The 25302-nt window shown below is 40.0% G+C and overlaps 1 protein-coding gene across 1 annotated transcript in view; it reads right to left on the minus strand.

The window, feature by feature from the left end:
* Nucleotides 1–25302, minus strand: part of tdrd12 (tudor domain containing 12) — a 725767-nt gene that overhangs the window by 14134 nt on the left and 686331 nt on the right. The window contains exon 25 of the mRNA XM_051932225.1: nucleotides 11066–11157. Within this exon, the coding sequence (XP_051788185.1) occupies nucleotides 11066–11157 (92 nt within the window). The remainder of the gene's footprint in view (nucleotides 1–11065; nucleotides 11158–25302) is intronic.

Raw genomic sequence — 25302 nt, forward strand, 5'->3', positions numbered from 1 at the left:
ACCCCAAGCCCTCTTTTACAGCCTGGACCCCTGAACATCTCCCTGCACACCTTCCTCTTGAAAGCCCTTCATTCTTTCCCCTCATGCCTATTTCCTCACTTACAAGTCCTGGACACCCTGCCTTGTACTGCCCAGTATTTCCCTACTGAAGTGGACACACCTTGGTTAGAATCTTTTCTTTCCTCCAGCACATGCCCTGAAACTTTGCACATTCCATGTATTTTTGTTGTTTACTAAAGCAGTTGCTTCAGTGCACCTCACATATTCACAAAGCGTTTTCTATTTAGGAGATTCGGTTCCCCATGTTTCCTTAGCACTGTGGTCCCAAGGGAAAAATGATTATGGAAGGATAGCACACTGTGAGCCACTGGTGATTTTCTCAAAATCTTCCTTCTGCCCGTACCGTGTCCAGGATCCTCTGTCTCCAGAGGCAGAGGCTGGCATCGCCGCCGTACATTCTGATCTCGTGAGGCGAGGAGCGATTATTCCAATTACATACTCTCCAGTCAACTCCCCCATTTTACCTGAAAAAAAGGCTGAAGGGTCCTGGCGTTTTTGTTCAAGACCTACGACTAGTTAACTCTGTGGTTTTTCCTAGAACACCTATTGTTCCTAATCCTTCCACTATTCTTTCCACGATACCCCCATCTGCCCGGTACTTCTCTGTTATTGACCTTGCTAACGCTTTCTTTTCCATTCCCGTGCACCCTGATTCTCAATTCTGGTTTGCTTTTACCTTTCAAAACCGCCGATGGACCTGGACCATCATGCCTCAGGGATATACTGAAGCCCCTTGTGTTTATGGCCAAGCTCTTGCTCAAATTTAGAAGGCTTTTGGCCGGAAAAAGATAATAAATTGATACAGTAATGTAGATAAGAAAAAAAAAAAAAAAAACAACAAGTGCACATGACACTCAGAAAATTGTATTCTTTTTAGGTGAAAATGGCCATAAAAATGTGTCAAAAAAAAAAAAAGAAAACAACTGCAGTTACTTCAAGCTATCATTAAATATATTTAGGTCATGACATTTCTTGCGATACAAGAGCTCTCTCTAGCGGCCGTATAAACATCATTCAAAACACTCCAAGACCGTTCACAAAACAACAGGTTAAGTCAGGATAATTTTCTGTGTCTGCATAGCTTTTGATGGGAATGTTTTCTTGTTATGGAGTTGTGCTGTGTGTTTCCCGAAATGGATTGTCTTTGTTTGTCGCTGGCACTTGGGTCGCCACGGAAATGAGTGTTTCCTTGTTTGTCGCTGACCCGGTTTCCGCCACGGACTTTTCCATGATCTGGAAGCTAGCATGTATGGCACCACGGTAAGATGAATTCCTAATTTAAAAGTAGTACCAGCTTGTGCCTGAGAAGTTGTTTGCTTGTAAGTTTTTCAGGAGGAGCACAGCCTTTACAAAATCTAGCGAACACTGCCATCTGGCTGCATGCAGTGGTATAGCAGGCTGACAAGGCTCTAGGTGATTTAAAAAAAAAAAAAAATGCACTCCTCTCACTGACTATTTTCTCGTCCATTCACTCTGTTCGTGGACGGAAAACAGGGGGGATTAATGAATGCAGTTCTATGAATGAATGCAGTTTTAACGCAACCACATACAGACAAACAAAGTGCTCATGAGCCCCCTAACAGTAAAGGAACCTCACGCCGTTCATTCTATTTTAGTACAGGTTAAGACCAGCGCTGGCAAACCGATCCAACATCAAAAGCTGATTGAAACCCTCTTAGAAGCTATAACTAAACCATCAAAGTTAGCGATCGTTAAATGTCAAGCTCACATAGGAAAACAAGATCCTGTCAGCAAAGGAAACGAATTAGCTGATCACTTTGCTAAACAGGCTGCATAAAATAACACACCAATCTCTTTATTCCAACAGAGAAATAACCAGGACCCTGATAATCAACTTGTTTCTTTACAGAGTGCAGCCACGGACAGAGAAAAAAGAAAATGGTCCAAAGAATGGTCCCTCTCTTATGGAGTCTGGACCCATAGGCAAACTAACAAACCTTTCCTCCCAAAGGCTTCTTTCCCAGGTATGGCAAAAATTGTTCATGGGCTAGACCATGCTGGAAAGGACGCCATGATTCAAGATGTTGAAAAACACTGGGAAGCTGTAGGCTTCTCTATATATGCAGAGCAGTTCTGCAGATGCTGTGCATTATGTCAAAAGTCTAATGTAGGAAAGGGCACCCAGGTAAGTCCCGCCGTTACACCTAATCCAATGGGTCCGTTTGAACACCTTCAAATGGATTTCATTGAACTAACTCCGTCTAAAGGTTACCGTTATTGTCTAGTAATTGTTGATGTGTTCTCCCGATGGGTAGAACTTTTTCCTTCTAAACACGCTGATGCTAAAACTGTAGCCAAAGCTTTAATCAAAGAAATTATTCCTAAGTGGGGCATACCACAGAAATTACAAACTGATAATGGCACCCTAAAATCTAAATTAGCAAAAATCTGTGAGCAGACAAATTTATCCTGGCTGGACACTTTGCCTCTGGCCTTAATGGGATTGAGGGGAAGAACACACCGGCAATTAGGACTGTCGCCGTTTGAAATTCTGACCCGGACGACCCATGCCTGTGGGTATGGTTATGGGAAATGTTAACCTGCATATTGTGGACAATGATCTTCTCTCTTGTCTTACAGGTCTCCGAGCGTCTCTGAAAGAAGTCCACGAGCAGGTTAACCAGGCCTGGAGGACTAGTCTTCCATCTAAAGACACGCCGATTCCCTTAGGCACTTGGATCCTCGTCCGTGACACTCGGAGGAAACATTGGCATCAGCCGAGGTGGAGAGGACCGTTCCAAGTTCTTCTGTCCACACCAACATGCAGTGAAAATGGAAGGATTGCCCACCTGGATTCACACCTCACATTGCAAGAGATGGCACCCTTGATTGCTGTGCTACTATGCTTCCTTTTCCCTTGTCTACTGCCCTGGTCACCTTGACTTTCCCGTTAGGAATCACCACATCAGTGAAGGTTGATTTCTGCTCTATTATCAACTGTGGGACTGTTCGACAAGCCCCAGTGGACCTGGTCTGACAAATACGTGTGTATGACTGTTACGAAGTATTATTGGGGAAGTAACTGCGACAACTGGCAATGGGTTTTTGCTAACACTGGAACTGAGGGACTGGGGTTATCAACCCTTTGAGGCCCAAAAATACGGTTTGAAAAATCGATTTTCTATCATAAAAGGTCATGCCTCTCATGAATGTGCTGACAACCATTGTAACCCCTTGATCATCACTTTGAAGAACCCCTCTTTACATGACTCAGAAACCTATATATTAGGGGCATATGTATCTGGAACAGACCCTTTAGGGAGATTTCTAATTAAGATTGACAATCCTGTACTAACACCTCTAATTCTCCTGCACACACACCCGTCTCCCCAACTTCTGGTTCAGGACTTTTCTCCTTTTAAGATTATGAATATTTCCACCCTTCCATCCACTTTTTCAACTGAAACTGGCTATGGCGATCAGAACCGTTGGTTGCAGTGGGTATTATATTCGGCTACGGCCAGGCCACATTTGGCTACCATCCCTTTCCCTCTTTCTCATAACTGCATTACACTTTCTCTCCTCTTCCCCCCCACTCCTCATATGACTCCCCCGATGTTCCAGTCTCATGAAGGCAATTATACCTGCTTCTCTAGTAATTATAGTTCCCCCTTCATGCTTCTCGCCGGAAAGGGGGGTGTATGTGCTATGTTTGGTGATGCGTGCTGCACTTGCATCCCTAATAATACGGCTCCCGATGGCTCAATCACCCGTGCTTTGCCAGGTTTAACTAGACATATTGTGTCCCACTATTACACTGCCTCCGTGGCCAAGGCTTATATGTTACATGAAGAATGCATGCTTCCAATTTCTTCCTCCTTTTCTTCCACTCCTTCCCCTTCTCCTACTCTTTCCCGCGTTACTCCTACGTCACCCATATTTTTGTTGGTTCAAAAAGGGGGGAATGTAGAAGAAGAATGTTCTCCTCAGCACCATGTATTTTGTGTGTTTAGTAAATTAGAATTTTTATAATAACTATTTTGTAACTTGCCAGTGAGAGACGCTTTGGCTTATGAACTAACAAAAATATGTTATTCAGGGTTCAGGAGAAATAGTGTCCACATGAATAAAAGCTAAGCTGTTTCTTGTTTTCCCTTTCTCAGAGTGAATGTTTCAGGGACAAGGTCACAAGGCTGCAGAAAGTACATGTAGTTTATGCAAAGGAGTCTCTCCTGTGCTTAGCTTTGAGAACACAGATAATGCTTAGCTCAACAGACATATTGTTTAACTTTACTGTTTTGATATGGACGTTCTTTCTGTCTTGTTAATCATGAAATGCTGAATTATAAAACCCTTCCTAATTGTTTTCTCGGGGTTCAATTGAGCTTTGCGGCAACAAATTATGCTCTTTTGAATCTCTACTTACTGTGACTCAGTATGAATAAACAAGAGAATTGAGAAAAAATATTATCTGCCTGCTTTTCAGTGTGCTTTTTTTCGTCCACATAACCCATTTAATTCAAAACTCACTACTTCAGTTTAGCATATCCTGACTAGAGCTGCTGATTAACTGTACAGACTGCATCTCTGTTGTTAGTCATTAGCACTTAAACGATAAGTAACATGACAGTTATAATTGTATACTAACCCTCACTTATTCTGTTTTTCTTCTCGGTACTCAAATGTGGCACTTGGTGCCATGGCCCACCTGCCAAGTTGTTTTGCCTGCCTAAGGAAAAGTCATCCCAGATGGAGGATCGCGGGAATCGTGGGAAAGAGGGGTCCTTTCATCGGATTGGCTGGCCCAGCACTGTTTCAGCCGTGGAATGGCCAAATGGGGGAGGCAGCTTGAAGGATGAGGTCTCCAGGACTCTATACAATTCAAATCTTATTATGGGATATATCATCTGCTGTTAAATTCTGCTCTGTACTTCTAAAATTTATATTTTTTATTTCTTACTATATTGAGAAATTGTTCTGTTCTGTGTACTGCATTGTATTGTATTGACCCCCTTCTTTTGACACCCACTGCACGCCCAACCTACCTGGAAAGGGGTCTCTCTTTGAACTGCCTTTCCCAAGGTTTCTTCCATTTTTCCCTACTAGGTTTTTTTGGGAGTTTTTCCTTGTCTTCTTAGAGAGTCAAGGCTGGGGGGGCTGTCAAGAGGCAGGGCTTGTTAAAGCCCATTGCGGCACTTCCTGTGTGATTTTGGGCTATACAAAAATAAACTGTATTGTATATGTTACACGAGACTTGCAGCCTATCTCGATGGTACTGGGCATCAGGCAGGAAAGAGCCCTTTTCCATCACACAGCCCATTCACACACACCAACACTGAGGCCATTTTGGAATTGCAAATCTACACAACCTACAAGTTCTACCCATGAAGATGTAGGAAGAAAGCTAGAGTAAACCCCACATAGACATAGGAATAATGTGAAAACTCCACAAGAAGAGCCGCCGAGCTTGGGCTTCAAACTTTTTTTTGCTCAAAAGTATTTTTTATTTTTGATCAAAAACAAAATGATAGACATTTATTGCAGTTCTAGCTGTTACATAAGGTTGTCTAAAATTAGATATCAAAAAACGACCTGGACAGAAACAGCTCATTTTTGAATTTGTAATCATTCTGCAAATGACCAATAAGTTTGTTAGTACACTGCAAAAAATGAAATCTTAACAAGCAGACAATCTTGAAAAGATATAATAGATCTTGTTTTTCTTATTTTAAGAATAACTGACTTGAGTAGATTTGTATGTGTAAGAAATATAATCTCATTTTTAGAAAATTTTAACAAGTTAACAAGTTAAACTTTCTCACTATATTGGCAGATAATTTTGCTTGATTCTAATACCTTTTTCTTGTTTTAACAAGAAAAACAAGAAAAAGGTATTAGAATCAAGCAAAATTATCTGCCAATATAGTGAGAAAGTTTAACTTGTTAAATTTTCTAAAAATTAGATTATATATCTTACACATACAAATCTACTCAAGTTAGTTATTCTTAAAATAAAAAAAAACAAGATCTATTATTTCTTTTCAAGATTGTCTGGCTTGTTAAGATTTCATTTTTTGCAGTGTAAGGTAGCTATTGTAACACCTAGACAACATAAAGTTAATACAAAACCTTTAAGTGTTTTTTGCAGCAGTAAAGGGCTCATATTAAAAAACCATGCCATTTCAGAGAATGTTTATAACAGCAAATGAACTGAAAATAAATTTGCTTATAATGAAAAACCAACATAATGCAGAGGCTCCACAGAAAACAAAATATCAGCTATTACCTTTTAGTGAATTAAATCTCTCCTGATGCATACTGCTTTACCTCACTAATTCCTTAATGACACAGTCAAAACTTTATCACAATTAAATATCACTATCAGTATCACTAATATGAAAACTGCAGACATACAAGGTACATTAGCCATAAATCCCCCAGTAGTCATATTTACTGCATTTCATGATGCAATATGCATTATAAGTACCACAATAAAAAATAAAGTTTTGATTATTAAATTACAGATTGAAATGTCTTTTAGGATATTTAGAGAGGAAATTGAAATATGTATATGCATTGTCTATATATGCAATCTCTTCATGATGTTCAGTTCAATACTGCAGTGGCTCAATGCTAATATTTTTCTAGTTGATTTTAAATCAAAACAATTCCTTGAATCTGGATGTTATATTTGACCAGTTCAGAGTATACAATACTTTGATTTTGGTGTGTAATTTTAGATGGAAAGTACAGAATTGAAGACGCCTTGCACATGATTGTAGGTGGCAATTCAACTGACATGGAGCAGTTAGGGGAAGATGAGAATGACAATGAAGAAACTGACTTTAATGCAATGCTTTCAGAGGGAAGCTCATAAAGTAGTGTTGTGAAGTACAAGATGAAAGTGTAAACCAGACAAGCACAGAAGTTGAGAGCCCAAACACACCAAAGGAGACATCAAAGGGCAAAGTGAAAAGGAAAGAGTATAGAAGGAGAAAAGTGGACTATGATCCTCCAGGCATATGAGTTTTATGAATGTGCTGATGAAGACTCAGAACATAAGTCAGACTGGAAACCACAAATGTATTTCAAGCACTTTGTTACGGATGAAATACTACATGGAACTGCTGAACGAACAAAGCTACTTGTACAGTGTACTGACAACTGTCAAAGGAACTAAACAAGATCTTGTACCTGCATACTGGATTAGTACAGATGCCCAGTGTTCTAGGCTATTGGGAGATAGCTACAATTAGTGGCTTGTGTTTAATCCAATTTATGTTCTCACTATCTTTCCAAATATATTCTATCTTGAAATAACTTATAAATAATTAAATTTAACAAATTGCATCATCGCTGTGGAAATGAACAAAAGTGCTGCCATGGGCCCATTGCTTGATTTATCCCCTTTATTATTCAAACAGATCAGTCACCTTTCATGCTTAGGTTTAGCTAATTCTGAATGGATCTAATCTTAAATGATAATTTCAAGGTCATTAATCTGTCTGTGATAGATTATTACTTATATTCCAGAAGACTCAAGTCACACACATACGATAAATTATTTACTTCAGTCATGGCAGCTAGTAGATTCTTGACCCAACTATGTAATTAAACTCCAGATTCCAAAAGGAATTTAGATTGTAAAGGCAAATGAATATCACTGTTAAGAAAAAGGCACGAATAGTTCATACCTAAACTGAATATTTTTTGTCTTTTAATTTTAGCAGTATAATTTCATCATGCCAAGAACTTGCAAGAGGTTTTATGTTTAACCATTTATTTTGCCTTCCATTACTTTCCACTCATGTACTTGTGTACATGATTTGTTATCCCAATTTATCTATCTCTTTGAGAATTCCTAAGACCAGAATTAGCTCTTCATGTAAACTTCCTTATTCTGAAGCAGAGGAGACTTGCTTATTAGCCTTGTCGGATATGGATATGTCCTTTAAAAACTGGGATGCACTCAGTTTGCTATCCTCTGCACAGTTTCAAGAGCTGTCTTCTTTGTAGCATGACGAACTCATACCTTAAAAATATATGGGGATATCATAACTATAGAGCACAAATTAATAAATTATTAATTCACAAATGTTCATTTTAAATTATTTTCTAAACAGTCTTCTTCATCTCCCAGTTATATAAATGCTTTTATAAAACAAGCTGTGTTTTTCTGGGATCTGTGTATATCATATGTCATGCACACCATGCTTTTTCATTTTTTTTAAAAACAACATGCAGTTTCTCCTGTAATTCTCCTCTGTTGTCCTTACCATGTGACAAAGCAGGCATTGTACAATTTTGCTAGGCTTTCAACTTTGGTACCATAAAGATAGTGTATATGTTCCAAGATAACAAACTTTGCTGTAAGTAGGTAGTAAACAGTGATCCAAATATCTGTTTTCCAAAATTAAACCATTTCTTTTTAAAAGCTCATGAAGAACTATGTTGGGTAAACGTGTGAAGTTTACAAGATTTTTGACTACAATTGGAAACATAAGAGCCTCAAGTTGCAGCCAAATAGTTTAGCCCTCTCTTACTTATAGGCATAAAAGTACAGCAAGTCAGGGTGACTGTGCCATGACACTAAAATACATAAGAGAAACTCTAAAGCAAATGCTTGTAAAAAATCCAAAAAGTCTTCTGTATTATATGCTTGACTGTACTTTCTAGTCTCTAATCCTTTACACACAACATATAAACAATTAGCATAATCTGTATCTGTGATTCTGTAATCTTTGTGGTTTATTACTAAAGTGTTATTATTCCATTTTTTAAAAATGAGTGCATTCTTGCTAACCTAATTATAATTCTAGTGAACAGAAACCCCATCAGAGAAAATGTAAGGAAAATAAAGTGAAATCCTTACCAAAAATCTCATCAATTATTGCCCTTGTCAAAAACAAGTCTTTTAATATATTACTTAAATGATGTAAATCAATAATTTAATTCCTCACGATCAAATTACCCTCCACCACTTTTAAGTACAGTATGTCAAACTTTGTTAGAAACCAAATTATCAACAAAACCTAATTACATGTAAGCTCTAAACCTCTACTGTGCTGTGAAAATTTCCTTCATGTGTTCTTTAACTGTCCTTTCTATACTTCCCCTATTACCTTTAGTTCATCTTCTTTTTCCTTCCTTATTAGTTGTACAGTTTCCAATGTTCTCTCACATATTTATACTGCTGCTGCTTTATACAGTTCTTCTCTAAACTCTTAACAACAAATAATCTCTTTGATCATTACTTTTGTAAGATTCTCTGTTAGATTTAACACAAAGATATCACAGGACTGGTAAATTTTTATTCTGGTTACCTAAGCACCACAATGTAATCCATCTTGAGCTATACGCCTTAGTAAATATACATAAAAAATGGCAATATCAGGAAAGTAGTACAACTACCTTAAACATCTGACCGGAAGATATAGAGAAAAGATGTTCTGCTATGGCAACCCCTAACGGGAGCAGCCGAAAGAAGAAGATATATGTTGTAGATAATACTTATATTTATATTTTCCAATTAAAATAAAGTGTAAATTTGTATTTTAATGTATTTATCACATTTGTACAAGGTTAATTTTCCAAGCACTATCTATTTTAAAACTTTTAACACTAGAATTATACCAAAGCCTACAAAAAAATTTGTAAACCTGGCCCACCTTAAATCCCTACACACCTCTCCATCAACATCTTTTGTCTTGTAAATGTGCTGGTCAAGACAAGTAGCAAGCAGCCTACTATCTCATCCCCGCCACCGCCGCAGAACAGGCACAAAGTTCTCCCAGTTCAAGCCTTTATTATATGGGAGTGAGAGTGCTGGAGTTTTAGAGTGGAAATAAACAGATTGTTATTTGGAACACATGCATTTCATGTGTGTTATGTTTCTACAACAATCTATGTAAAAGGCATCGTTAAAACAGAAAGGTTTTTCATATTTTTATAATAAATGACAAAATGTAGACATAAACTGTATAATGTGTGGAGCCTGAAGTCCAAAGATCAAATAAACACTTTCACAAAGGGTACACGGATGGCACAACAGCTTCCGTGGCGCAGGCGGTAAGAATTGCTGATTTGTAATCAAGAGTCCTCCGGTTTGATCCTGACTGCCTTAAAATGTACCGTTTTTGAGTAGTGAGCTGCTCTTATTGTTAATATTATACAATAAAAACATGCATTTGATTTGCATCTGTAACAGCCAGTGTAAATTTATAGCACTTGAAAAAGTTAGCGTTTTGTTTCCCACTTTTATTCACTCAGGCCATGATCACAATACAACCCCCTCCAAAGATTTGACCCTGTTAGTTTTTATTTGAAAGTGGGAATAACTGTACATGTGAGGTGGTGTTTTCAGACAATGGAACTGGAAATTCTCTGATCTGGAATGATAAAAGCTGACACACAAATGCTGGTGAAACATGCCTTCTTGGTATCTCATTGTACTATAAATTTACACCGGGTGTTACAGATGCAAATCAAATGCATGTTTTTATTGTATAATATTAACATCCTTGTACCTTTTGTGAAAGTGTTTATTTGATCTTTGGACTTCAGGCTTCACACATTATATAGTTATGTCTACATTTTGTCACTTATTACTATAATATGAAAAACGTTTCTGTTTTAACGATGTGTTTACTTAGATTGTTGTAGAAACGGAACACGCATGAAATGCATGTGTTCCAAATAACAATCTATTATTTCCCTATACAACTCTCTAGGTACCTGACTCCAAGATAATCAAGGCTTGAGCTGGGAGAACTTTGTGCCCATTCTACGGCGGTTGGGGGATGAAATAGTAGGCTGCTTGCTGCTTGACTTGATTGACACATTTACAAGACAAAAAAAAGCTGACGGAGAGGTGCAAAGGGATTTAAGGTGGGCCAGGTTTACGTGTTTTTTCATAGACTTTGGTAATTCTAGTGGTAATGTAGGTAATGTGCTTATGTAAAGAAGAATGACACAGAGGTGAAACAAAAGTAAACAAAAAGCAAACATAAAATTAAAAGAACATTAATAAACATTTTGAAGGTACCTCTTTCTGAAGAAACATTCTCAGAAGTTACTGAAGTTCTGGGACTATTAATTTTGTCTTCTTCTGTATAATGGGTTGAAGCTTCTAGTAACCTACACAAAGAATAAAAAAATGCTATATTTGTTTAACATATTCAAACAACAAAACAAAACTACTATTGGTACATTGATTAACTATACAAGCAATTATGTTTTAAATCTTTGTTTAAATAACTAATTTAGAACTATATTTTTAATTTTTAGTATATTAGACATAGTCTGTGTGTCTATGCACATGGATTGTTTACATTTTATTTATTTGTCTCACAGTGATAAATTTAAAGGTAGGGAAAAAATAAAATCCACCAACTCACATGTTTTACAGACATACTAAGAATGCTGGCATAAATAAACATGACATTTAAAATATCTTCACATTGATTATGTAATTTTTCATGCAAAGACGTTTGATTTGTATAATGTTAGTGAGCTGTAAAATCTTTTCCTACAGTTCACTACTGTTACAATGATGAAAGCCAGTTTAACCATAGACTAATCTCCAATATAAACCAATGCATGAACACTGTAATTTGAAGCAATATCCCCACTAAAGCAATGCATTTTACCACTAATCCAATTGTAATATTGTACATCTGAAAGAATACACCTCAATTAAACCACCAATTAGGTTTACAGAATATGTTTAACAAAAAGTATGTTATCACAATTTACTAATATTAGTGGTTACATACTTCCTACATTAAAAAATGAGTGAGCAGACATACAAATGACATTACAGAAGCTGATAGGCGAAATCTTTCAAAGTACAGTGAGGCTGCTGCAGAATGAGCAAAAAAAAAAAAAACTGTTTTCAATGCTTGAAATATGTTAATTTTTGTCTTTGGCAAGTATTAAAACATGAGTTATGCTGTTGTCAATCGAAAACATATGGACTTATTACTATGAAATTTCAAAGTTATCTTTTGTATTTGTGTAAGACCACTGTCCTTTCCTCAATGTGAAGTTATAAACCTTGCCGGTTCTAAAATCCTTCCATTCCATTATCTAGTTTAAACAATCCTTGTCTAACCTACTCATACACCCTCCCCATATATTGGTGCCCGTTCTGATTCATGTAAAGCCCATCACAGTAGTACAGTTCCCATTCTTACCAAAAGGTGCCCCAATGTCCTATAAACATATGCTTCTTCAATCTGCCCACATTTCGGCCATACACTAAATCATATTATCTCTGCAGTATAACTTGAACTGATCTTGTTGTGGTTTAAATCAAAATGTCTTATTTGTTTTAGAACTATTGACTATTAAAAGGAGTTGCTTAACATCTTTTTAAGTGGCTTAAACAGGTACTATTATTTTACAGGCCACTACTTTTGCTTTTAATGTGGCCTGCTTGCTTTTCACTTGCCTTGTTTTTCTATGAACCAAGGACGATGTGTTTTTAGGGAACTGAGTAAACAAGCTTTTGTTTTGGGACATTGTGTCTTTGCTGGGCCTTCTGGCTGACTAAAGACCAAACAAGTTTCTGCAAACACTCAAGGCCCTTAAAGTTAAAGAAAACTAAGTAAACTTGCATGGTAGCACATAAACACTTAAAATATAAACATTTTAAACTGGCATTTAATTTTATATTTTAAGGCTTATGAATATTTTAGATGATCAACTGTGTTGGCTGGGATTGGCTCCAGCAGACCCCCATGACCCTGTAGTTAGGATATAGCGGGGTTGGATAATGGATGGATGAAGTTGAAAGCAAGCTACATTGTGTTTGCTAAGATTTAGCTATACAGGAGTTAAGAGTTGACCATCAAAACAACCATTTGCATTCAGCTCCAGCAGCTCAGCCCTTATAAGTGAAGCTGCATGCTGCGCTAACCAGCACAGCTGCCTATGATTTCAGCTTTATTGGATGCTGGTGCAACAAGCAATTATTAATTGAACAGTTCAGTTTCTCATATTGGGTCACCCTGGGTTCCAACTTAATGATGAGGGACTAATCAATTAAAAGGCCTCCAATTTTTATTAGATCAAGATTAGTCAAGTCAAGTTGGGGAGCATGTACTGGTACAGTGCATTGCCGCACCCACTACACAATGAAACAACTCGGGGATCCCAGTTTGCAACCCCCCCAGGCAGACACGCGGTCCCAGTCCCATCCTCCGGAATATGACCCTCTATTGCGCAGCCAGGTGTTATATGGGCGACCCCTTGGTCTGGTCCAGCCACTCGGGTCCCCAACAATGAGGATCTTACTGAGCTGGATCACCCTTGGGGAAGCACGCCAAATGGCCATAGTGCTGTAACTGACGCTCCCTTACAATGCAAGTAAATTGCCTCATTCGGGACTCTATGAGCAACCGCTCATCTCGACACAAAGTCAAACAACGATACCCAAGGATTTTCCGGAGAGACACAGTACCAAAGGAGTCCAGTCTTTGTCTCAGGTCACTGGATAGCACCTATGTCTCGCAACCATATAGCAAGGACAGGAATCACCAGGACTCTAAAAGACTTGACCTTCGTCCTTTTGCATAGATATCTGGAGCACCACATACCCTTTTCCAGTGACCTCATGACCCCCCATGCTCCCCAATCAAGATTAAGAATGTGAAAATGTAGAAATGTAAAACATGATCAGATGATAATCATTTCTGGGCCATGTGACAAGCACCACCTTTGAGTCCTAATGATTGTTATGATAAAATTGATGATTAGATAGATAGATACTTTATTAATCCCCAAGGGGAAATTCACAGTAGTAAAAAGGTAGTAAAAAAAGTGTCCAGGGAACAAGTCCACATAAAAAAAAGTGGTAGAAGTAATCAGTGAAATAGATAAAAAGGTAGAAAGATAAAGTCGTACACGGAGCTGCTGGAAAGGTTGCCACTCGCGTTTGCGCCTCGGTCATCCCATTATTAGGGGAAAGGAGTTTACAGGGAGAGGTAATTGTTATGAAAACAGGTACAGCACAAGGTCATTATTATGAAGATAACATGTAAAGTGGATGATAAGAAATATGTACGAAATGGGAATGTTTTGTGATTAAAACTGAAATAAAATAATGAACTGCGCCCAAACCACCGGACTCATTTTCTTGAACTGAGACGGCTTTATTTGCTCTGCAATTGTTTCCTATGCTATGCATTAAAGTCTAAATTCTACCTGCCTTTCTGAATGCTCTGCTCATTTTATACTGAATATTTCTCCACAACAATCTATCCCAAAGGTAGAACTCCTGGTAATTAGGTTTTATAGTTCAGCTTCTCAGCTTCTTCCCAAGTCTTTAAATTTGAATTATAGAACTGGCAGTCTACCCCTACTTATGTAATTTATTCCAACATGGACATTGACAAATTGCATTCAAACCCACTCTGTATAGGAGCCTATCCACCTGTCTAGAGACATGTACCACCTGTGCACCATGACAACCAGGATCCACCTCTGCTCTAACTGCCTATCCACTCATTCAGAGAGGTCTACAACCTGTGCACCAGTGAAGGAAGCACGTTGTATAAGAATTTCTCAATTCCCTTTAATAACTAAGTCCCCAACTATTACTACTATGGTCTTTCTAGGGTTTGTTTTTTGGGTTAGTCTTTGGGCCTGCTCTTACTTACCTACTACCTGATTATCATCAAAGCCTCTAATCCAGTTTCAAAAGGGCCTCTATTGTACGGTGTGCACCTCTTACCTGGTTGCTTATGTTCAACTATTACAGACCAATCTTTAAGATTCTTGTCTGGATTATTAACCTCCACTACTTTAAGTGGGTAAACAATCTTTCTAAGGTCCTCCATGGCGTCTTCAGTTATGGGCATGGCTGCAGGTTTTTTGTTCGAACCAGTTTTGTAATTAGACGTCAGGCCCTAGCAGGTAGTGAAACAATTTTTTTTAATTACATGACTTTCATTCTTCCAAAACAAATCTTTATCACACTGTAGATTTTTCATTTTCTGAAAACATTATCTATATGTTTTGTAATCCAGAAGAGATTTATACCTCTTAGTCATTCTCTTCTCTCTCATTTATTTCAAAATATTTTAATAACATAGACACTTTATGATGCATATACACAATTTAAATGTAAGCTGGAAAGCTGGTTCCTTTTTCATTTGCACCTCATTATTAACTGAGAGCTAGTTAAGATAACATACTATAATTATAACTAAAATAGGCAATTAAGGGTACTGACTCATAAAAAGCAAGTTGACTAAAATGAATAAAAAAATACTGCTTTAGTAATAAATAAATGAATTCTAATTAAGAAGATGGTTAAAGAGAAAACCTGCAGCCACTGCAACCCTCCAGAATGTAATTGAGGAGTCTTTCTCTGCTACAATGCAGACTAAGTTGCATTGTCCTCAAGTTCAGCAACCTTAAATACCCAAGGTCTTTTCAGACATTAGTTTTGTGATCTGAAATTTATTTATTTTTGTTATTTAGTTCATAAAAGTACAGATTGGAATTTTAATACCAGGCTTCATGTAATTTTTATTTTAAAGGCAGTTTTACTCATTTCTGTATGCAATGGAAAAGCAAGCAGAGTTGGTTTTTTCTCTGAGGCAAAGATGTGGACAAGGGAAAAAGCTAAATCCAATAGTTCTATCAATTGTACACGTTGAATGTTACAAACAGTATAAATGAATCAATGACAGTTTCGAGGCAGGAGATTGCAGTTATTCTCTAAGAAAATCTCCAAGAGATTGCAGTTTTCTTGAAGATGTGCCAAAGTCCCTCATGAATTTCACACAGAATTAAGAAAAGATGTGACTAATCATGACACCTGTAAGCTCTTGAAGAGGTTAAACAAAGGAAAGAGCAACTGAGGCAAGCAACCTCTGGGTTGTGGGGATCTGTATTTGACAGTAGCAAGTATTTTCAGTTTGTTTCTTTTTTTGATTGGCAACTAGTACTAAGCATACTTACAGTTTTGTTTTGTCCTGTGGTTAGTATTTGCCATTGATTATTTTACATACAGTATACTTTAGTGCTTAATTAAACTAGTCAATGTCTAATTGATCCAATTACTCATTAGTTTTGGTATGTTTTGCAAATGCTGTTCTTTCTCCTTATTTTACTTATTACTTCATTACTTGCAGCAGCTGGTGAAGGGATTTAAATGGGTATGTTCAGTATCCAACCAGGTGAGTAACACCACCATGGCTTCAGCTTTACCTCATATCTGTTGCTCCACTGGAAGGTGTGGAGGGCACTTATGCTCATCTCTAAATACTAAAAAAATCACAACCCTGGGTATTCTATGCAGTAACAGAATCTTAAGAGTACCATGTCATCACTACTCTCCTACCTTATTGATTGCAGTGGAGGGAGAAATGAGTGATATCTAGTTTATAAGTAGATAAATATTTTTGTATGACTTTATTTGTAATATTAAATGTCAGTAAGCTGGAGAAATTAAATGTAATATTAGTGTTTCAGGATGTATGTTTTACTTTACTGGTAAGAACAGGTGTGCTTTGATGTTCACATTGGCAAGCCCCTGAGACCCTCCACACCAAGACTTTAGAAGAATCTCTCAAGTATTGATACATGAGCCTATAAGCCATCCCCTGCAGGAAGGCAATAAACTACCTATCTGGCACTGACTGGCTACAAATGAACAAAGCAAAGGGGCAAAAAGTCGTACCTGAGTGCTTTCATGAGTGAATATCCCAGGAAGGGACAAGTGGATTTATTGTATTGGTCTTTGGAATTGGATTGTGGCTGAAATAGAACTGGATGAACCAAGAGAGTTGCCAGCGCCCACTGGTCTAGAGGTATGCAAAAAGAAGTTGGACCAGTAAAAGATCAGATTCACCCTCTCCCTGCCAATGCTCTCTCTCTCTATCTGTCTGAGCATGAAGAGAAGACCACCCCTATCTCTTGCCATTTCTCCCTAAAGACAACTCTGTCAAGGCAGCTATATTGAGAGAGGCATGTGGTCAGTTTCACTACTCCAGTCAAAGGCCACTTGGTAGCAAAGGCTGGCTAGGGCTAACACCATGTCATACATCCTAATCCTCCTTGATCTTTCCATCATGTCAGACACTTTAACCCATCAGATTCTCCTTTCTACCCTCTCTGACCTAGGCATCACAAGGACTGCTCTCAGATGGTTTGAATCACACCTCTCAGGCACAACTTACTAGGTGCCGAAACGAAAAGAGATGTTTAAATTGCATTAGGCAAGAACAGAGGTGCCCTGAAGGATTGATGCTAGGCCCTCTCCTATTTTGCTAGTTCACCACCTCATTAAACCAAATCAACCAGCCCCATGGTTCCTCCTATCTATGTAATGCCAATAATACTCAGCTGTACCTGTTGTTCCCTTCAGAGAATAACAAGGTCTCAGCTAAAATCTCAGTTTGTCTCACAGGTATCTCAACTTGGATGAAGTGACACCACCTCCAGCAAAAACAGCGGTCCTTATTATCCCAACCAGTCTATCTCCTCAACACACTATGTCTGTAAAGCTTGACTCTGTCACAAAAAGAGACTCCAGACATCGCAAGGAGGTTTGGGGTAGCCACCCCGTATATTGTAACCCAGGTTGCAAAAGGGTAGTTTGTCAGAATAGCACAGGGTAGTTTACACTACTGAGTCCAAGACAGAACTGATGACCAGAGGAAAGGAAGCAGCTTTTATGACTCGGGGCGGGGACTGGAAGTGATGTCACCTTCAAATCACGTCTCCTCTTAATCTTCTTTTACTTAAACCGAAAAGGCTCAGCTCTTTAACACTAGAATTACCAGAGCCTACGAAAAAACTTGTAGATCCGGCCCACCTTAAATCGCTTCTTAAAACTGTTCTCACCTCTCTGCCAGCATCTTTTGTCATCTAAATGTACTGATAAAGACATGCTGCCAGCAGCCGGCTATTCCATCCCCCCACCGACTTAGACCGTAAATGAACTTTTTCCAGCTTATGCCTTGATTAATTATCTGGGAGTGAGTGGAGTTTTAGAATGGAAATAATAAATCGCTATTTGGAACACACGTGTTTCATGTGTGTTGCGTTTCTGCAGTAATCTGTGTAAACACATTTTTAAAACAGAAACATTTTTTATATTCTAGTAACAAATGACAAAATGTAGGCATAAATTATATAATGTATGAAACCTGAAGTCCAAATATCAAAGAAACACTTTCACAAAAGGTACAAAAAAAAAAAAGCCGCCACCAAAAAAGCTGCCTTAGTGTGGGACATTGACACCTATTTACTATGATTGCCGCCGTGGCGCAACAGTATCAGTTGCTGACTGGCAATCAGAAGGTCATGAGTTCGATCCTATATGACTCCCTTATGAGAAGTGTTCTTATTTTTACTACTTTAGAATAAAAAGATACATTTGATTTCAGTCTGTAACAGCCGGTGTAATTTATGATATTTGCAAAGGTTAGCTTTGTTTTTTTTTTTTTTAATTCACGTTTCATTGTCTCAGTCGTGTTCAGGATCCTTCCCTACCCCATGTAAAAGTATAATAAAACAAGTGCACTTTTATTCAAGAATATAACCGAAGAAAAAAGAAAGCAAGTTACAGTAGGAGGTTGATATGACAGCTTGCATGGTGCAATGCTAAGAACTGCTGATTTCCATTCCGTGCTATATAACTGTTAACATTTGAATCTGATGATTGCATATAGCGCTGTCTTATTCAGTGTGCGCAAGAACATGCAGGTGGCCAGTTGCTGAGTGCTACAACGCACATTTTAAAAAAGAAAGAGACAAATATATGTGAAGAAATCATTTAATGACGTGAATAGTACCAATCAGAAAACATCGTCGAAGTAATGCAATATTATTTGAAAACGAACAGCGTCAGGTTGGGTGTGAAGTTATACTGGCGCTGTTTGAGTCAGATCAGAAGCTGAATAAGCTGAACAAGCTCCTGTTCTGACTCTAAGTAAAAAGCATGAATTAATTAACAGAAATAACCGCGATCGACATTTTAAACTTAATGATTTACAGTGCATACCAATTTATAAATTTTATGTCCGTTTTCAGTAGTAAGCTGCTCTTTTGGGGGGGGGGGGGGGGGGGGGGGGGGTGTTAGAGCGTGTGAGCTTATTCAGTGCTGAAAACGGCAAATATAGGAGTGAGTGAGATCGAACCGGGAAATCTTGATCACACTTGGTTTGCGTCTGTACTTGCGCTGTTTCTTAGAGTCAGATCGGGGGTGGGGATGCTAGAGCGCGTGAGCTTATTCAGTTCTGCCTGGATCAACGCATATGTTGATCTTTTTTTTCTTTCAGTAATAGCGCCAACATAAATCCACACCCGATCTGACGCTGTTCGTTTTCAAATAATATTGCATTAGTGCGATGATGTTTTCACATATATTGTCTCTTCTTTCAGGTGTGTAATAGGAACCACAGCATAGAGAGAAGCGTGTACATTGTAACAGGTAAACATTGTTGTTAATGAAGGAAAGACTATCCTTGCGTGTGTGTGAACAGTTAACATCTGAATCTGATTATTGCATATAACGCTGAACTTACTGTTCTGTACTATTCTATCCTCTGCATGTCCTGGAGTACAAAAGAAACAGCATACAGCACATGTGGGGACTGGCAAGATTGGGGGAAAAAAACGCATTCACTGATTACAAAACGCAAGATGTTATGCGAATGAATATGAGTAATATGAATAATGTTGCATCCGTGCCACAAAGTTTTCCGAAATGTACTATACAGGTCATAAAATGAATAATTCCAAATATCATATATACCTACGTCTGTGTTTTTTTGTTGTTTTGACATCATTCACCATAAGGTGCACTCTAATTCAGCATGAGCAGGAACACTCAATAAAACCGAATAAAAAAATCAAGTGACGGTGAGATACGAAGAAGGCAGATATCGCCAGCGTTTGTGTGTCAGCTTTTATCCCTCCAGATGAGAAAATGTCCAGTTTCCATTGTCTCAAAACACCACTCACATCTCCAGTTATTCTTTTCAAAATAAAAAATAACAGCCTCAGATCCCTGGTGGGGTGGGTAGTATGTATCGTGATCGTGATTTAGAGAGAATAAAAGTAAAAAAAAAAAAAACTGAAACTTTTACAAGTCCTACAAATGCCACACCGTGTGTGTTACAGACGCAAAACAAATGTATGCGTGTACTGTATAATATTAACAAAAAGAGGAGCTCACTACTGAAAACGGGCATATATAGGAGTAAGTGGGCATCGAACCGGGGATTATCGGCAGATTATTTTTTATATTCCTATCCAAATGATTTATATAAATTAAAAACAGCAGCAGCCCTAGCACTGACCCCTTTTGAACACCACTTAAGACAAATAATGTCATATTCTCCACTTTGATCATATCCTTTTGTTGCTTCCTCACAGAATTCTAGCATGCTGGTAAAACTTGTCTTTCCTCGTATGAACTAATGCTGACTGTTCAGTAAAACTCCTGTTTTTGACATGTATTCCTCAATCTTATCCTTATTAATTCCTTCCATTAATTTACCTGTTATCTTTCATTAAGTTTTAGTTAGCCTTCACGTTTATAGTTTATTTTTATTTTAGTTTTAATTTTTATTATACTGTACTAGGGGGCTTTGCGAGCCCACCCCCCCTCTCCCTCAACCCTGGGCCGTGCCATGCACCAGCCACTTCACGTCTCTGCCGCTCATGTTGTAAAGGGGGGTGGCTGAACACATGTGCTTTGGAGATGCGGACGAATCACCTGCTTGCTTACTGCTCTTCCTGCCGTGCTGTGTGTCGATCATTTCAAAGCCTGTACAGCAGCTGTCCTCGCTCCCTAACCGTGTACTAAGCGCCTGCCACTTGCATTGTGAAGGGGGGGTGCTGAATGCACACTAAGGAGATGCGGACGGCTCAGCTGCTGTCTTCCTGCTGCTGGCGAGCTGCGTGTTTGTACTGTGTGTTGATCATTTAAAAAACCTGTACAGCAGCTGTCCTTTTGTCTCACTTCTTTGTCTTGCAGGACGTTAAAAGTGTCTCTTGCGGGACGTCCGGGCTGATTATTACTTTTCTTATTTTCTGAATTTGCACATAGATTATTATTTTTCTCTTGTGTGAATCTGTTTTTGCCTTGTTTTCTCTCCAAACGCTTTCGTGTCTCTTTTCGACGCGCTGCTCTTTCTTCTTCGCTGAGTTGTTCACGTGCCATCTACGTAGAACGTATAACATTTTTAAGAGCTAGGAGCACATGAGTGGTGTCTGCCAAAAGCATTCCAACAACTGTTAGGTTAGATGTCCGTGAACTTGTTTTAAATTGTTTGTAAGTAGGGCGTGACATGCAAAAGTCACCGTCTCACAGGTCTTGTTTCCTAAGGTTGTAATGTCTAGTTTCGCATGATGTCAAAAAGTGTCTCTCCAAGATGATCACATCTCGATCTAAGATTTTTTTATATGATAGATAGATAGATAGATAGATAGATAGATAGATAGATAGATAGATAGATAGATAGATAGTGAATGCAATGAACACGGCCACAAGGGGATGCAGTTGCTCCTTTGAAACCCCATCTTAAACAGTGATTCAATGGGATCAGCTGCTAGCCTGCTGCATGCCGCCATGAAATGCGATCTGGGCTTCGAGCACTTAAAAGACCATGCCATGGCTGTCCTAGTGTCTCACTGCCTCGTCTCTCTTCCCCCAGACACCCCTCTGCCTCCGTTATGGCTCCTGAGCTGCCGCGCCCCTTTGTGGAGGAAGATTTTGTGCTCTTTTGACCAAGAGATGGAGCCGCAGCAGCCAGTTTGACAGTTGTCCTTTGTGCAGCCGGATCGCTCCTGAAAGAGACTTGTGTTTATTCCACTTGTACTGGAATAAAGTTTCTGTCGCTTGGAAAACCCCTGAGTGCTCCTGTGCAACTTTGTGCCTCAAGCGTGACAAGTGGTACCAGAAGTAGTTGCACATATGGATCCTCAAGATGATGTGCTTCTAGAGGCTCATCATGTTCCGCATCCCCCAGACCCGGAGGATCTGCCGCCTCTACCCTCTGTTCCTCCGAAGGACTTGCTGGCGAAGATGGGCTGTTCAGACAACACTGAGATGTTCCTGCTAGGCTTTGAGCACACAGCAACGTTGATGCGCTGGGACCGACGAAACTACATCGTATCCAGCTACGAGCTCCCTAGCCAAGAGGTGTGGCTTTGGCGGCTGCACCCTGATCAACCTATTTGTGCTTAGCTGCAGGACTTGGTTCAATCTTATTTCAAGCTGGTTCTGTGCAGACCCTGTCGAGCACATAGTAGAAAAGGTTTCCGTCGACGTGGTGCTAGCTGGGATACCAGAAGAGCTCTGCAACAAGTTCCTTTGGCATGATATTGACTCGCTGTGCACCTTGGCAAGGAGGTTGGAGGGCTTCCAGGGCTGGCTTGGAGGCAGGGTGGGACATTTGGTCCACCCTCTTCAACCCGCCAGAACTCCAAAAGGCGATCATCACCCCTTGTTGCCTCAGGAATCCTGCATCCCTGGTCCAGCCCCCCAGGGGCTCCCGAAGTTGCTATTGTGAAGCCTCCTGGAGAAGCTCCTGGTCGAAGACACCGCTGAGGGTATTCCGGCACTGGTGCCTAGCGCAGGTGCTTCCGATGTGATCAGACTGGCCCATCTTGTCAGGGAGTATCACCTCTTGCCTGCTCAGTCCATGGATGTCGACTTCGGCTGAGATGTGTTGTTCCCAGGTCTCTTCTACATCACTGAAGAAGGGCAGTTTCAGGTCTCTGTGAAGTTAGCAGGCCAGGAGATCCCTGCCTTATTGAACTCGGATAGTGACCTCTGTGTTGTCAGACGTGGCTCCGGGGAATTCCCCCTTCAGGCACTGAGTGTGTGAGCATATGCTGTGTCCATGGGGATGTTAAGGACTATGAGGCAGTGTTACTACTCCCCTCTGAAGTATAAGGGTCAGAACTTTAAAGTCTGTGGACTGCTTGTTTCAGATTCCTACCCTTGCTGCTTGGGAGGAGGAACGCCCTCTTCCCTAGAGTCTTGGCCGAGTTTGCGGCGCCAGGCCTTGGGCCCCCTGTCACCTTAGACAAGGGGGAGGGGTCTGGTGGCTGTCGGACACCCTGTGGAAATTGAACCTGATCACTCTAGTGAGGGCGGGAGAGAGTACTTGGATTTCCTCAAGCGGCTGGGTGGGCCCCTTTACCTCTTCTGTAGTGGTCGCTACACCAGCCTCTGGGGGAACACTGGCTTGTGAGCAGACGTATTTTGCATGATAATCAACAGAGTATGTATTTAAGCAGGCTTAAGCCACCACTGACTCCAATTATCTGGAAAGTGAGTTTGCTAGCACCAAGACCCTGCACTTTCTGGAAAAAGCGACTGCCTTTATCGGTGATTTCTGATCGTTTAGGCAGTGGGCTAGTTGGTGCCGCTAGTTGTCCCAGTGGAGCGTAGGGAAATTGTTTTGTAGTTTTCCACATGCTCACGTTTTGGGCGGTCACCTCGGTGCTGATAAAACTAGGGACTGGATCTCTAAAAGTGGTTTTATTGGCTGAATATGGGCAGGGATGTCAAGGCAGTTCTGTAAGTCCTGTCCTGACTGCCAGGACGTCTCTGCTCATAAACGTTCTCGGGCTCCCCTTTCCCCCCATGCCTATTTTAGACGTTCCCTTTCATCAGGTTGGGCTGGATATTGTTGGCCCTTACCCTAAGAGTAAGAATGGGTATCAGTACATTCTTGTGGTGGTTGACTATGCAACTCGATATCCTGAAGTGGCTGCTCTGTGGAAAGCCAATTCCTCCTCTGTGGCGAAGGCTCTGTGTGAGACCTTTACTCGTATTGGGCATCCCTAGTGAAATTTTAACTGACCAGGGCACACCTTTTACTTCACCCCGTAATGAAAAAAGCTCTGTGATAGTCTTGCCATTAAGAAATTGAGCACCACTGTTTACAATCCACAGACGGAATGGCCTGACTGAGTGATTTAATAATACTTTGAAACAAAATGATCACGCGAGTCGCTCATGACGACCTGATGTCCTGGGACTCTGTTCTACCTTTCCTTATGTTTGCAGTTTCGGAATCCCCACAGGCGTCCACCGGCTTGAGTCCCTTCGAGTAGTTCTTTAGTAGGCACCCACGTGGCGTCTTGGATGTTTGTTCGTGAAGAATGGATGGGAATCCAGACGAAGGCTCATGGGCCGAGCTTTGCATATCGGGTCGTTTCGCTGCAGGATCATTTTCTAAACTTTCCTCTATAGCTGTAGAGCATAAGCAACGTGAACAGGTAACCTAGAAGTGTCTGTATGATAGGCAGTGTGAGCTCCATGAATTCAAAACCTGGCGATCGCAAATTGGTTCTATTCCCTTCTGACCCACATAAGTTCTTGGCGAAATGCCAGGGGCCTGCTGTAATTGAATTACAAGGTCAGGTTACTGGGTTGGTGGAAGCCGGTCCAAATTTTGCATATTAATCTCTTGAAGGAATGGCGTGACCTGCAGGGGGTTTGTGCGTCCTTGGCTGCTGTATCTCAGACAGATGTTGCCATTGGTTGCCGATTTGACTGACTCACAAAAAGCGGAGCAGTTGTCTTTGATAGGACGAAACACTGATGTTTTTTTCCACCCTTGCCGGGTCCTCACTCGTTTTGCAGAACATAAAATCACTACCGTTCCCGATGTTAGGGTACAAATGCGCCCATATCAGATCACAGAGGCACAATGGAATGTCGTGCGTGACAAGGTCTGACAGAGAATGTAAAAGCGAGTGGTGAAGTCTGATCGCATTAGTGCCAAACTGGACAGGTTCGATTCGGTTTTGTATTGATTTCAGGTGCCTGAATAAGGTCTCCAAATTTGATGGGTATCAAGGCGTCCTATATCTCCATGCTAGATATCACAAAAGGTTACTGGCAGGTGCATCGAGGGCTTCCAGTTGCAAGAAAATGGCAAATTTATTAGACTCTCATTTGGTCTCCATGGAGCACCTCTAACTTTCCAGCGTATAATGGATCAGAATTTGCGCCCCCATTCCAAATATTCCAGGGTTTATCTCGATGATGTTGTGATTTTCAGTAATGATTGGCACACACATTTGGTGCAACTTCAGACTGTTCTTGACAGTTTGAGGAAGGGGTGGTTTGACTGCTAACCCTAAGAAATGTAGGTTGGGTATGTCTTGAAACTCATTACCTGGGTTATACTATGGGAAGGTGTTTGGTTCGGCCTCAATTAAAAAAGGTGGATGAGGTGGTTCTTTACCCATGACTGGGAATGCAGAAACAAGATTGTGCATTCCTGGGGCTTGCCAGTT

Source organism: Erpetoichthys calabaricus, chromosome 9 (assembly GCF_900747795.2).
Source record: "Erpetoichthys calabaricus chromosome 9, fErpCal1.3, whole genome shotgun sequence".
NCBI classification, from domain to species: Eukaryota; Metazoa; Chordata; class Cladistia; order Polypteriformes; family Polypteridae; genus Erpetoichthys; species Erpetoichthys calabaricus.